Source organism: Mus caroli, unplaced genomic scaffold, assembly GCF_978045245.1.
Source record: "Mus caroli unplaced genomic scaffold, Mus_caroli_1 scaffold_8, whole genome shotgun sequence".
Lineage (NCBI taxonomy): Eukaryota > Metazoa > Chordata > Mammalia > Rodentia > Muridae > Mus > Mus caroli.
In genome coordinates, this window is record NW_028227263.1 from 124,364,001 (window position 1) to 124,375,730 (window position 11,730).

The following is an 11,730-nucleotide window of genomic DNA, read 5'->3' on the forward strand; positions in this document are numbered from 1 at the left end:
AGAGCTGGGAGGAGTTCAATCCTGGCTGTATAGTATTCCAGCTGTGTGCCCTATGGCAGGGTTCTTGATCTCTCTGAGCTTTGCCTTTTCATGGGATTGAAGTGATCAATTATTCTTCCATCCAATTAAAGTGAGCAGAATGCATTGGCACTACATGTGTAGTAATTCCAGCATTCCAGAAGCTGAGGCAGGATGGTCAGCCATTTCAAGCAAGGCGTGGTAGGTGTACCCAGGAGGCAGAGGCAGGCAAATCTCTGTGAGTTCAAGGCCAGCCTGGTCTACAAAGAGAGTTCCAGGACAGCCAGGGTTATAAAATGAGACCCTGTTTAAAACAAACAAAAGTTTAATTTAAGCCGGGCGGTGGTGGTGCACGCCTTTAATCCCAGCACTTGGGAGGCAGAGGCAGGCGGATTTCTGAGTTCGAGGACAGCCTGGTCTACAAAGTGAGTTCCAGGACAGCCAAGGCTATACAGAGAAACCCTGTCTTGAAAAACCAAAAAAAAAAAAAAAGTTTAATTTAAAACTTAGATTATTTATATTGTTTTAAGGGATGGCACTTCTCCCAGGGCATCTGTGGAATTAGAAGATGGTTTGGTTGAGCTGGCTCTCTCCTTCCACTCTGTGGGTGCAGAGATCCAACTCAAGTCTTTGAGTTTGATGTGGAGGTAATCAGCATGGGGGTTAATTTGAATGAATGAAGAGTTTTTAGTGAGGGGTTGCCTAGATCAAGTGGGGCTGTGGGTACATGCAGGGGTTTTCTTGGGTGTCACTTGAGGTAGGATGGAAGGTCCACTTGGTGTGTGGACAACATGGCTGTGGACTGCGCCTTGATCTGTGTAAGGTTGGAGAGAGCTAGCTGCAGCATAGTTATATTCGCCTCTCTGCTCCTGGCTGCCAACGTGGGGTGTGGTGTGACTGGTTTGTCTTCAGCTCCTGCCTGTGTGGCTTTACTGCAGTATGTCACCTGTAGCTGAAGCCACACACTCCTCCGTGGTGCTTTTGTTACAAAAGTGAAACTAGGGCACCTGCTGTGCCAGATGCCTGCCCAGAGCCTGGCCCTGTGCTGCCTGGCATTGCTGGGCACCTGAGAGCAAGGGAGATGTATGATGCCTATGTGATGCCTACGACCGGAGCTCTGTCATGCTGCTGTCGGAGGAAGGGTTGGGGACCCTGTAAGCAAGCGAGGGCTGTGGATTCTGAGCCTGCTCCTTTGCCCACAGCCCAGAATGTGACGGTGGATGAGGTGATCAGTGCCTACAGACAGGCCTGCCAGAAGCTGAACTGCCGACAAATCCCCAAGCTCCTCAGGCAGCTGCAGGTATGGGGGCTGTGGGCAATGACGGAAGGTGTGTGCAGTGCATGCATGCATGCGAGTGTGTGCGTGTGCATGCATATATATATGTAGCATAGCCCTGGATCCAGCCCAGCCTGCCCCAGCCTTACCCATGGCCTGTGTAAGGACTTCTGCAGAAATCCCTAGTTCAGCTGTGAAGTTAGCAACAGTCCAGAATTACATAATGATAATTACCAAGTCTTTCAGCCCTAAAGAAATTCTGTCCTCAAAGAAAAGCCTTAATCTTGTCAATTAAGTCTAAACTTCAAAATTCATTCCTAAGGTGTGAGAATTATAAGCCAAGTATCAACCTGGGCTGTAGACCTGATTCAACAAACAAGAACAAAATAGCAACAATGTATGTCTGGGCTTCAAAAGTGATTATATACTCCCTGCTGTTTGGGAGTTAAAACCAGCTGGTGCTGCTTGTCATCTCCTGCACTTAGAGGATGGAGGCAGGAAGATGCAGTTCAGGGTCATTATCAGCTACATAATGAGTTTGGAGGCCAGCCAGAGTTATATGAGACCCTGTCTCCAAAAGCAAAAATGGCTGAGAGGTAAAAGTGCTTGCTGTCCAGCCTGACAACCTGAGTTTGATTAGCCGAAAGCCACGTGCTAGCTAGAGATGTGGCGCGCGCACACATGTGTGCATGTGAAGGAAAGTTTTGAATAGAGCCATAGAAAACAAAATTGATTTCTCATTTCTCCTGCACATCCCCGGAGGCCCCTGTGCTCAGCCTGTGAGCAGATTTGTAGAAGCTGGGCCGCTGGCTCAGGAGTGCAGGTCCCAAGTGCTGTCCTAGCTAGTGTGAATGCTGGCACACTCTCCCCATGGCCTTCCTGCTTTCCTATGGTCAGCCCTTGCCCTACCTCCACATGGGGCCCTCGTGGTGCCTGGGACATTGTCCTCACTGAGTTCCTGGGCTATGTGTATTCTGCAGAGTTGGCAAAGTAGGGCCTTGCCACTTCCAGGGAAAGACAGCCACTCAGTGTGGCATCTGAGGCAAGGATGAGGGTCAACTAGACCTGCACCTAACCAGACAAGTATGTTGCCCAAGCCAGCCCAAGCCTCTCTGTCCTGGGTCTTTGTCATGGCGCTCATCATTTGGGTGACAATGAAGTTCATAGAGGGACCTGGTGCGTGTGTGGGTTAGGTGGACCCCACAGGGAAAGTCTGGGAAAACACCCGAGCCAGTGCCTTTGTATCCTTTGCTAAGTGCCACAGGGAGGCTGTCAGCCTGCCCATCTCAGTCCCTTGGGCCAGACTTCCCCCGAGTCCAGGCATCTCCCTGGGCGTGCTAGATGTCCCCAGCCTCAGTTCATCAGCTGGAGTGGTGGTCTGTGGCTGCCTGGCTGTAAGCAGGTTCTGCTCATGCTCTAGGTGCTCACTGCCAGTTCCCATGGCCCTCTGGGTCTTCATCCAGCTGCCCCGCCCAATCCCATTCCAGATGCCATCTCACTGCAGAGCATGGCAGAGCCCGTTGAGCTTTGGCACCCCCACTGTCAGGCCACCCCTCTTCTGGGGTGTCTTACCTGCCTTGACCTGCTCCGTCCTGCTTTCTTAGGAGTTCACAGATCTTGAGCAACGCATCAACTGCCTGGACCTAAAAGGTATGTGTCCCCAAGGATAGCAGGGGTGGTGGTGAAGGGTTCAGTGGTTTCTACAGGAGTCAGAGACTAGGGGCAGTGGTGTGGACTGTCCACCTAAAGATGCCTGCCCCTTCCCAGGGGAGAAGCTTGATTATAAGACCTGTGAGGCTCTGGAGGAGGTCTTTAAGAGGCTGCAGTTCAAGGTCGTGGACCTGGAGCAAACCAACTTAGATGAGGATGTGAGTATCCACTGCCCCCAGGCTTGGATGGGGAGAGGGCAAGGGCAGGGCCTCATGAAGACCACAAGCAGGTATCTGATATGATGAGGGTTGTCCTGAGACCCTGTAGGTGAGGTCTGGGGAGCAGGGTGACGGGTGAGGGTGGCCACCAAGAGCTATCCTGGTTGTCACACTAAGGGGACTGACAGGTATCTGCAAATCGCAGCCTCTGAGGGCTGTGTTCTTGAGTGTAGCTTGGAGAAGACCCACCCTCCCGGGTCATACAGAGCATACCTGTCATCCTGAGGCTGCTGCCTGCTCAGCACCCCTCCTGTGGCATAGCCCATGTCTTTCCCTTGGCCACCTGACCTGAGGCCAAACCCACATGTGCCTGCCTCCAGGGTGCCTCAGCCCTCTTTGACATGATTGAGTACTACGAGTCGGCCACCCACCTCAACATCTCTTTCAACAAGCACATCGGCACTCGGGGCTGGCAGGCTGCTGCCCACATGATGCGCAAGGTGAGTACCTCACAGGCTGATAGGAAAAAGGTGAGGAAGCACCTTCCCCAGGCCCATCTCTCCTGCCCTCGTACAGGGTAATAACACCACCCTTCCCTCCCTAGCATGATCTTGGGAAGTGGCCCTGTTGCAGTCCTGGTCCTTACTCAGCAGTGCAAGGCTGGGGCAGGGAGGAACCTAGATGCCAGCTGGGACTATAAAATGGCCTATCCCCTGCCTTGTCCCCACCAGACAAGTTGCCTACAATACCTAGATGCCCGCAACACACCACTGCTGGACCACTCGGCACCCTTTGTGGCTCGTGCCCTGCGCATCCGCAGCAGCCTGGCAGTGCTGCACCTAGAAAATGCCAGCCTGTCTGGGCGGCCCCTTATGCTGCTGGGTAAGTCTGTGTCCAGAAGGCCTCAGGCTGGGCAGGTAACCCAGGACATGAGCTGGCCAGTCACTCCCACCACTCCACAGCCACAGCCCTGAAGATGAACATGAACCTCCGAGAACTGTACTTGGCAGACAACAAGCTCAACGGCCTGCAGGACTCTGCCCAGCTGGGCAACTTGCTCAAATTCAACTGCTCCCTGCAAATTCTGGACCTGCGGAACAACCACGTGCTGGACTCAGGTGCGTGTCTCCTACTCCTGTGCACACTGTTAACCCAACACCTCCTGTGCCCAGCCCTGTGCTAAGGTGGGAAGTGCCAAGTACAGTCGTGAGTTCTCCCAGTACTGTCCTCCGGAGTTCACAGATGGATGGCAAGGATGTGCTACCAGTGATAGCTCTCACAGGAGCTTACACAGGAGAGCCAGCCCAAGGCTGGAGTCAGCAGTCAGGACCAAGCCTCCAGAGGTGCTCCCAGACAGACGAGGCTCTGACCTCCCCTGCCTCCCCTAGGTCTGGCCTACATCTGCGAGGGTCTCAAGGAGCAGAGGAAGGGGCTGGTGACCCTGGTGCTGTGGAATAACCAGCTCACACACACGGGCATGGCCTTCTTGGGCATGGCACTGGTGAGTCTAGGGGCCTTGTTCATTGGCCTCATTCCGCCTAGCCCCTACGAATGTTTAATTTTTAAATCTTTTATTATATTTAGTGTGTGTGCGTGTGTGTGTGTGTGTGTGTGTGCGTGTGTGCGTGCGTGCATGTGCGTGCACGCGTGCATGTTTGCATGTGGAGGTCAGAGGATGGCTTGCAAGAGGCAGTTTTCTCTTTCCACCATGTATAAATATTTCAGGTTTCGAACTTAGAGCCTCAGGCTCTCTCACCAGCCCTGAGCCCTGTTTCTTTCAAATTCTTTCTTTTTCTTTTTTGGGTTTTTCAAGACAGGGTTTCTCTGTGTAGTCCCGACTGACCTGGACTTGCTGTGTAGACCAGGCTTGTCTCAAACCAAACATCCACCTGCCCCTGGCTCCCAAGTGCTGGGATTAAAGATGTGTGCCACCACTGCCTGTCTGGGCCATTTCTGTAATTGCATACTTTTTTGTAGCAGACTATGTAGGACAGTGCTTTGCACAAACTGAATATGTTGGCTTAAAAGGTTAATATTTCTGAAAGCAGTCAGTAAGTCTTTAGTCTTTTGATCATCTCATGACATATAAAGTAATTCTAGCAGATATAAATACTCTCAGAGGAGGGGGCACTTGTGTGCTACTGACCAGCTCCCCTTCCAGAAGAAGGCTGTCTTTAGGGTCCTGGAAGCCATTAAAAGACAGGCTGGGTGAGGGCAGAGAGCCAGCCGGTGGTTTGGGGGCCACCTGGACTCTGATGGGAAGTGGGCAGTGTGGGCTTTGAGGGGACACTCAGCATAGGAGGAATTTGTTTCCCAGGCCTGTGGTAGGATTGTGCCAGGCAAGAAGAAAGGATGTGTGCCTGGCTCCTTTTTCTAGCTCCTTGCCTGACATACCTTTCTGGCTTTTCCTCCACCCATGGCTCCCTTCCCCACCTTCCCTGTGCCTTGCAGCCACACACACAGAGTCTGGAGACACTGAACCTGGGCCACAACCCCATTGGGAACGAGGGTGTACGAAACCTCAAGAATGGGCTCATCAGCAACCGCAGTGTGCTGCGCCTCGGCCTTGCCTCAACCAAGCTCACGTGCGAGGGTAGGATGCGGGCCAGGCGCGCTGGGGCCAGCGGGGCTCGGCAGGGCGGCCGGCCAGTGGCCAGGCATGGGGCCCTTGGCCAGCCCCTGCGGTCCCCCTCCCAGGCGCGGTGGCCGTGGCAGAGTTCATCGCCGAGAGCCCCCGCCTCCTGAGACTGGACCTCCGGGAAAACGAGATCAAGACAGGCGGGCTCATGGCGCTGTCCTTGGCCCTCAAGGTGAACCACTCCCTGCTTCGATTGGACCTGGACCGAGAACCCAAGAAGGAGCCGGTGAGGGTGCTTGCTGTGTGCCAGTGCTGCTGTGGGCGGGGCAGGTGGGAGGGTGAGTGGGCCAGCTGGGCAGAAGGGAGTAGAGGCCACACGGAGCCCTAGCCAGGCTGGGTCCCACAGGTGAAGAGCTTCATCGAGACGCAGAAGGCACTACTGGCTGAGATCCAGAACGGCTGCAAGCGCAACTTTGTGCTGGTTCGAGAGCGTGAGGAGAAGCAGCAGCTGCAGCTGTCAGCCTCCATGCCTGAGATCACCATCACTGCACCGCAGCCCCTGGAAGAGTCTGGGGAGCTGCCAGCCATCGGGTCTCAGAATGGGGCCCCTCGCCCTGGACCTGGCCCTGACTCAGACTCAGACTCAGACTCTGACAGGGAGGAGCAGGAGGAAGAGGAGGAGCACCAACAAAACCAGCATAGGGACGAGGGGGTCACCGATCAGAGCTCCTTGGCCTCCTGCCCTGCCCTCATACCTTCCACAGACTCCCTAGGCCCTGGTGACAAGAGCCCCCCAGGCAGTCCCTCCTCTCCCACAGAGCAGCGTATTTCTGTCTCCAGCCCAGGCCGAGGCCACAAGGTATTTGTGGTGACCCGGGTGGAGAGTCCACCTGAGAGGCCAGAGCCCCCTGTTCCTCCCACCTTTGTCTCCTCTCCTCCACCCTCTCCTCCCTCCCCGCCTGCCTCTCCACCATCTCAGACCATGGACATCCAGGACCCAGAGTCATCTGAGGCTCAGCTCCAGCTGGAGCCATCTCAGGCAGGGCAGCCACTGCCCAATGGCCTGAAGCCTGAGTTTGCCCTCGCACTTCCCCCAGAGCCTCCCCCAGGGCTGGAGGCTAAGGGAGGCAGCTGCAGCCTGGAGCACGGTAAGGAGTGAGAGGCAGGGGATAAGCTACCTGTGGTGGGCTTCAGCCTCCTGCTCTGCGAGTGGCCCATAAAGGGATGGGTTCCCACTCTGGGCCCCAGATTTCCCACAGGGGTGGGGACTGTGTGGTCTGGAGGGACAAGGCCATGTCCCCACCTGCCTCTAAGGAAGCTGTCACTTACTGCCTACAGCACTGCACCGCTCCCAGGGTGTTAGCAAGCTGGAGGAACTGCTTCTAGAGGCCAGTCAGGAGGCCCCGCGGGACACACTGTGACACTGTAAGTAGATGCCAGCTGTGAGGACTGGACAGAAAGAGCTGAGGACCCTATTGTCACCATCTTCCACCTCTGTTCCCCCAGTTCTTTTGTTCCGGACGTCTGTGATGAGCTGAAGCCATCCCCAAGGGTCTGCTGACTCCCCGCCTAGTCCCCTCCCAGGAGACCAGGCAGAGCATCCCAGGCCTCTCCACAACAACACTACAGCCACTAGGGGCACAGGGCTGGGAGTGGCTTCCTGGACTTGAGCGCATATTTATGTGTCTGCCACTCCCCAGGGTGGGTCTTCAGCAGACTGGAGGAAGAAGATGCAAGGAGCTCTCCAGGGTCACCAGCCACAAGGCTGTCCTGGTCTTGGAGAGCCCAGTGACCAGCCTGTCCTGGGAGGATTAGGAGTCGGGGCAGACGTACAACGGCTCCTGACCCCTCTCGGGACCTAGCTGGTGAGCGTGGTGGTAGTTTGCCAGCCCCTGTGGGGTGGGGCCAGCAAGAAGGAACAGAGCTTTTTTTCTAAAGTGCAATAAAATCTATCAGGGAGCTGGGCAAGCAGCAGTGTAGTTCTGGGACCCTGCTGCCCAGGCTATTGAGGCTGCGCCCTGGCAGGCACTACAGCAGTGGGCAGTGGGAGGGTGGACGGTGAGGGTGGGCTGGGCTGGGCCACTCCTGTTGGAGCAGCTCTCACACCTTTTCTAATAAACGGAGCTGGGGTCACCAGTGCCTCTGTTTCCTGCCGGGCAGGTGGGAGGGGGAGAGCATGAGTGGTCACAGCACCCCTGTGGGTTTGGTGCCAGTGATCCCCAAAAGAAACCCAGAAGGCTGGACACACCTCCCCCTCACCCCACCCTGCTCCCCAATCAACCCAAACCTCAAGAAGCACACTGTGGCTGCTTGCTCTCTTGCCCCCCTCGAAGCCAGCCTGGAGGTTCCCAAGGTGCAGGGTGAAGGCTGTCCGGGCTGAGACAGCAGGTCCAGCCTGTCCTCTCTTCACCCCATTTGTTAAGGGAAAAGTGCGCACAAGGCCTGTGAGCTACCTGCTCTGCTCCTAGCATGTGCCTGGCTTTGGTGGGATGTGTGTGGTTCAGCAGTGGGATGCTTACCTTCTTGGAAAGGTCAGTCTCAGGCACTACAATAGAAAAAAAACAAAAAAGCAAACAAACAAAAACATAGGAAGAGCCGGGCATGGTGGCACACGCCTTTAATCCCAGCACTCGGGAGGCGGAGGCAGGCGGATTTCTGAGTTCGAGGCCAGCCTGGTCTACAAAGTGAGCTCCAGGACAGCCAGGGCTATACAGAGAAACCCTGTCTCGAAAAAACCAAAACCAAAAAAAAAAAAACATAGGAAGAACCTCTATAGGAAATGCCTGCCTGCCACCTTCCTGTGTGGATGCAGGCTGCCACCTTGCGGTGCCCATGTCCTTTGATGTCATAACCTGGTAGTCCTCTGTGCCTCACCATTGTATCTGCCAGAAGCATCTGCTTGTTTGGTTTTTTCCCCTTAATTAATTTTTAGGCACATAGGTGTGGGTATACAAATCAGTATGTAAATGTAGTGCACGCCTGCCGTGGCACACACGGAGCTCAGGAGAATCTTGGGTTCCTCTTCATAGGAACCCTGGGATTACAGACCCCAAGCTACACTGGCTGGCTTTCACATGGAAGCAGAGAGATCCTTAAGACTTGGGTCTTAAGGCTTGCACAGCAAGTTTTTTTTTCCTCCACCAAGCTGTCTCCCTCAAGCCACACTGGGCCATTGTTTGGGAGTGGGGCTTGGGGAAGCCATAGACAGTATCCACTGCCAAAGAATTCACCATCTGTCACATTCCATCCCTTAAGTTTCCAGGAGACAACCAGGATGCCAGCAGCCATCCTGTCTGAGCTCAAAGGTGCATCCTTTCTTCATGGCTGGGGGACCATGTGGGAGGGGCTTGGGAGGAGCCCCACCAGGTCACACTGCTACCAGCCTGTTCTGTGCAAGGCTGGGGAGGGCTGAGCTATCTATCCTGGGTTCTAGGGAAAGCCTTCTGCCTGATGGAGGTCCCCAGCCACCACAGGGAATGTGTTGAGTGCATTAAGTCTCAGCAGCTCTGGCCCAGGTGATGTCCATCTGTGAGCCTGTGTGGGAGTGGGCCTCTCCTGAACCTGGCTGGCTGTTTACACCAGCTATTAGCATGGCGTGAAAAATCAGGCCTTCCCAGCTGCTACAGGGTCAGATGTTCACCTCAGAGAGAGGCTGAGTTCCTAAATCCCAGGAGCTCAGCTTGCCACCCTGTCAGGAAGTATTCTTCACCATGACCATGAATCCCTCAGGATGACTCCAAAACAGTATGACAGTATGTAAAGGTGCATCTGGGGTCCAGAGGGGTTCAGTGGTACAGTAACTTACCAGACATGCCCCAGTTCTACCCTTAGCACATCCAAACCAGGCATGTACACACACAGGCATCATAGCTACCTATACACCTGTAGACCCAGTTACGAGGATGGAACGAGGTTCACTGGAGCCTAGAAACTCCAGGCAAAGCCACAGGGCTGGCCATGTGACAACAGTATTGGAATGACAAGCCACAAGCTGGGAAAGTTCCTTCTCGTTCTCAGAACCTCTGTGCAGGAGACCGTATCTGACAGCAGCCACAGCCACCCATGGCCTCTCACTGTTGGTGCGGCCTTTCAGAGCAGATGTGTCCGCTCTGTAGAGCTCACTGGATTTCAGGGCCTTGGGACTGCAGGCTGGAGGTAGAGACCATCGTTTGGCCACATACTTCTTCCCTCTGAAAACTCAAGCCACTTGTCTTTGTTTTGGGACACTGTTTCTCTGTGTAGCCCTGGCTGTCCTGGAACTCACTCTGTAGACTAGACTGGCCTTGAACTCAAGAGATGCACCTGCCCCTCCCTCCTGAGTGCTGGGATTAAAGGTGTGTGCTGCCAAGACCCCATTGGTTTGGTTTTGAAGCTGAAGTGAGTCCTACAGACCTGAACACCCTGACAGGAAATGTCCCTATCCAGACTTTTGGGGCTCAGCATAGAAGCAGCCTCTCTGCACCATGTAACTCTGCAAGCATGTGCTGGCTGTCACCCTGAGGCCTACAAGCATCCATCCTGGGGCAGACAGAGGGTCTTGTCTACTCAGCCCATTGCAGTGGCAGGAGAGGTACACATGGCACTGGACTTCCTTCTGGTTGGCGACAGCCAGCTCCTTGGCCAGTGTGAGTTCCCACAAAGCCATGTGGTATATGGGGACAAAGTCCTTACACCCTGCTTACACACCTCAACTCAGAGAAGAAGCAACCTGAACCTGGCAGAGGGGTAGAGAGACATCAGACCACACAGTGACACATGAGCCGGACCTGACAGTCATGAGGGCCTGTCAGTCTTCACCCTTCAGCAACATGATTTGCCTTGCTGTAAACATTTTGTTATTTTTTGTGGTTGTTTTTGTTCTTTTGACACAGTGTTTCTCTGTGTCTCTCTGTCCTGGAACTCACTCTGTAGACCAGGATGGCCTCCAACTCAGATCCACCTGCCTCTGCCTCTGCCTCTGCCTCTCAAGTGCTGGGATCAAAGGTGTGTGCCACCATTGCCCAACTGCTGTTAAAAAAGAAATACTTACTACTCCTGTTTTCTTGTTTTCAATTTTTGAGACAGGGTCTCTCTCTCTCCCCCTCCCTCCCTCCCTCCCTCCCTCCCTCCCTCCCTCCCTCCCTGGCCCTGGCTGTCCTGAAACTCAAGAGGCCTGCTGACATACTTACTAAGAGAGGCAGGGGGATTCAAAGGACAGCTTGTGGGAATCCTCTCTATTGATGCGCGCTTCATATGTTGTGCTTGGGTTGTCAGATCAGCAGCATCTATCTCTGACCACTGAACGGCATCTCCAACCCTTTTGGGGGGGCTTAAATTACTGATTTAGATTTTAAAATTATATTTACTTATTGACTTTTGTGGGGGTGGGATTCATGTGACATCACAAATGTGGGAATTGGGTGGCAGCTTGCTGGAGTCAGTTTTTCCCTTCTACCCTTGGGTCTGTGGGACCACACCTAGTTGCCAGGCTTGGCCACAGACACACTGATCCATCTCGCTGGACTATGGAACTGTGGGAGGGAAGCAGTGTAGAGGGACTGGTTGAAGACCATGTTGGTTCTTGGCTGGCACCCCAAAATATCCCCCCACATGAAGGATGTTTGACCTGCAGAAACCTCATCAAGGCCCGCTAGCTGTGGTGCAGTGCGCCTGCTGGCTCGCTGTGTGCTCAGGATCTTGGGTGGTGGGCAGCAGCTTGCCATCCTGGGCAGTCTGGAACTTTCCAAGATCTCCAAGGTGCAGGCAAGGCAGTCAGCCTGGGGTCAGGGGGCACCGTTGCCTGTTTCTGCCACTTCTGCTGCCTGATGATTTGGAAGACTTCCCCCCTGTGTACTATATATACAATGTGCTTCTCATAAACACAGTGGCGGGCTGGAGAGATGGCTCAGCAGTTAAGAGCACTGACTGCTCTTCTGAAGGTCCTGAGTTCAAATCCTGGCAACCACATGAGGGCTCACAACCACTCATAATGAGATCTGACGCGCCCTCTT

At 54.3% G+C, this 11,730-nt stretch overlaps 1 protein-coding gene across 1 annotated transcript in view; it reads left to right on the forward strand.

The window, feature by feature from the left end:
- Ppp1r37 (protein phosphatase 1 regulatory subunit 37) overlaps positions 1 to 7,873 on the forward strand; it is a 31,103-nt gene extending 23,230 nt beyond the window's left edge. Inside the window, exons 2-13 of the mRNA XM_021167975.3 lie at positions 1,221 to 1,318; positions 2,899 to 2,944; positions 3,062 to 3,162; positions 3,543 to 3,662; positions 3,894 to 4,044; positions 4,125 to 4,280; positions 4,551 to 4,663; positions 5,614 to 5,755; positions 5,860 to 6,026; positions 6,147 to 6,888; positions 7,079 to 7,165; positions 7,247 to 7,873. Coding sequence (XP_021023634.1) covers positions 1,221 to 1,318; positions 2,899 to 2,944; positions 3,062 to 3,162; positions 3,543 to 3,662; positions 3,894 to 4,044; positions 4,125 to 4,280; positions 4,551 to 4,663; positions 5,614 to 5,755; positions 5,860 to 6,026; positions 6,147 to 6,888; positions 7,079 to 7,161 — 1,919 coding nt within the window. The 3' untranslated portion in view covers positions 7,162 to 7,165; positions 7,247 to 7,873. The remainder of the gene's footprint in view (positions 1 to 1,220; positions 1,319 to 2,898; positions 2,945 to 3,061; positions 3,163 to 3,542; positions 3,663 to 3,893; positions 4,045 to 4,124; positions 4,281 to 4,550; positions 4,664 to 5,613; positions 5,756 to 5,859; positions 6,027 to 6,146; positions 6,889 to 7,078; positions 7,166 to 7,246) is intronic.
- Positions 7,874 to 11,730: the final 3,857 nt, after the last annotated feature.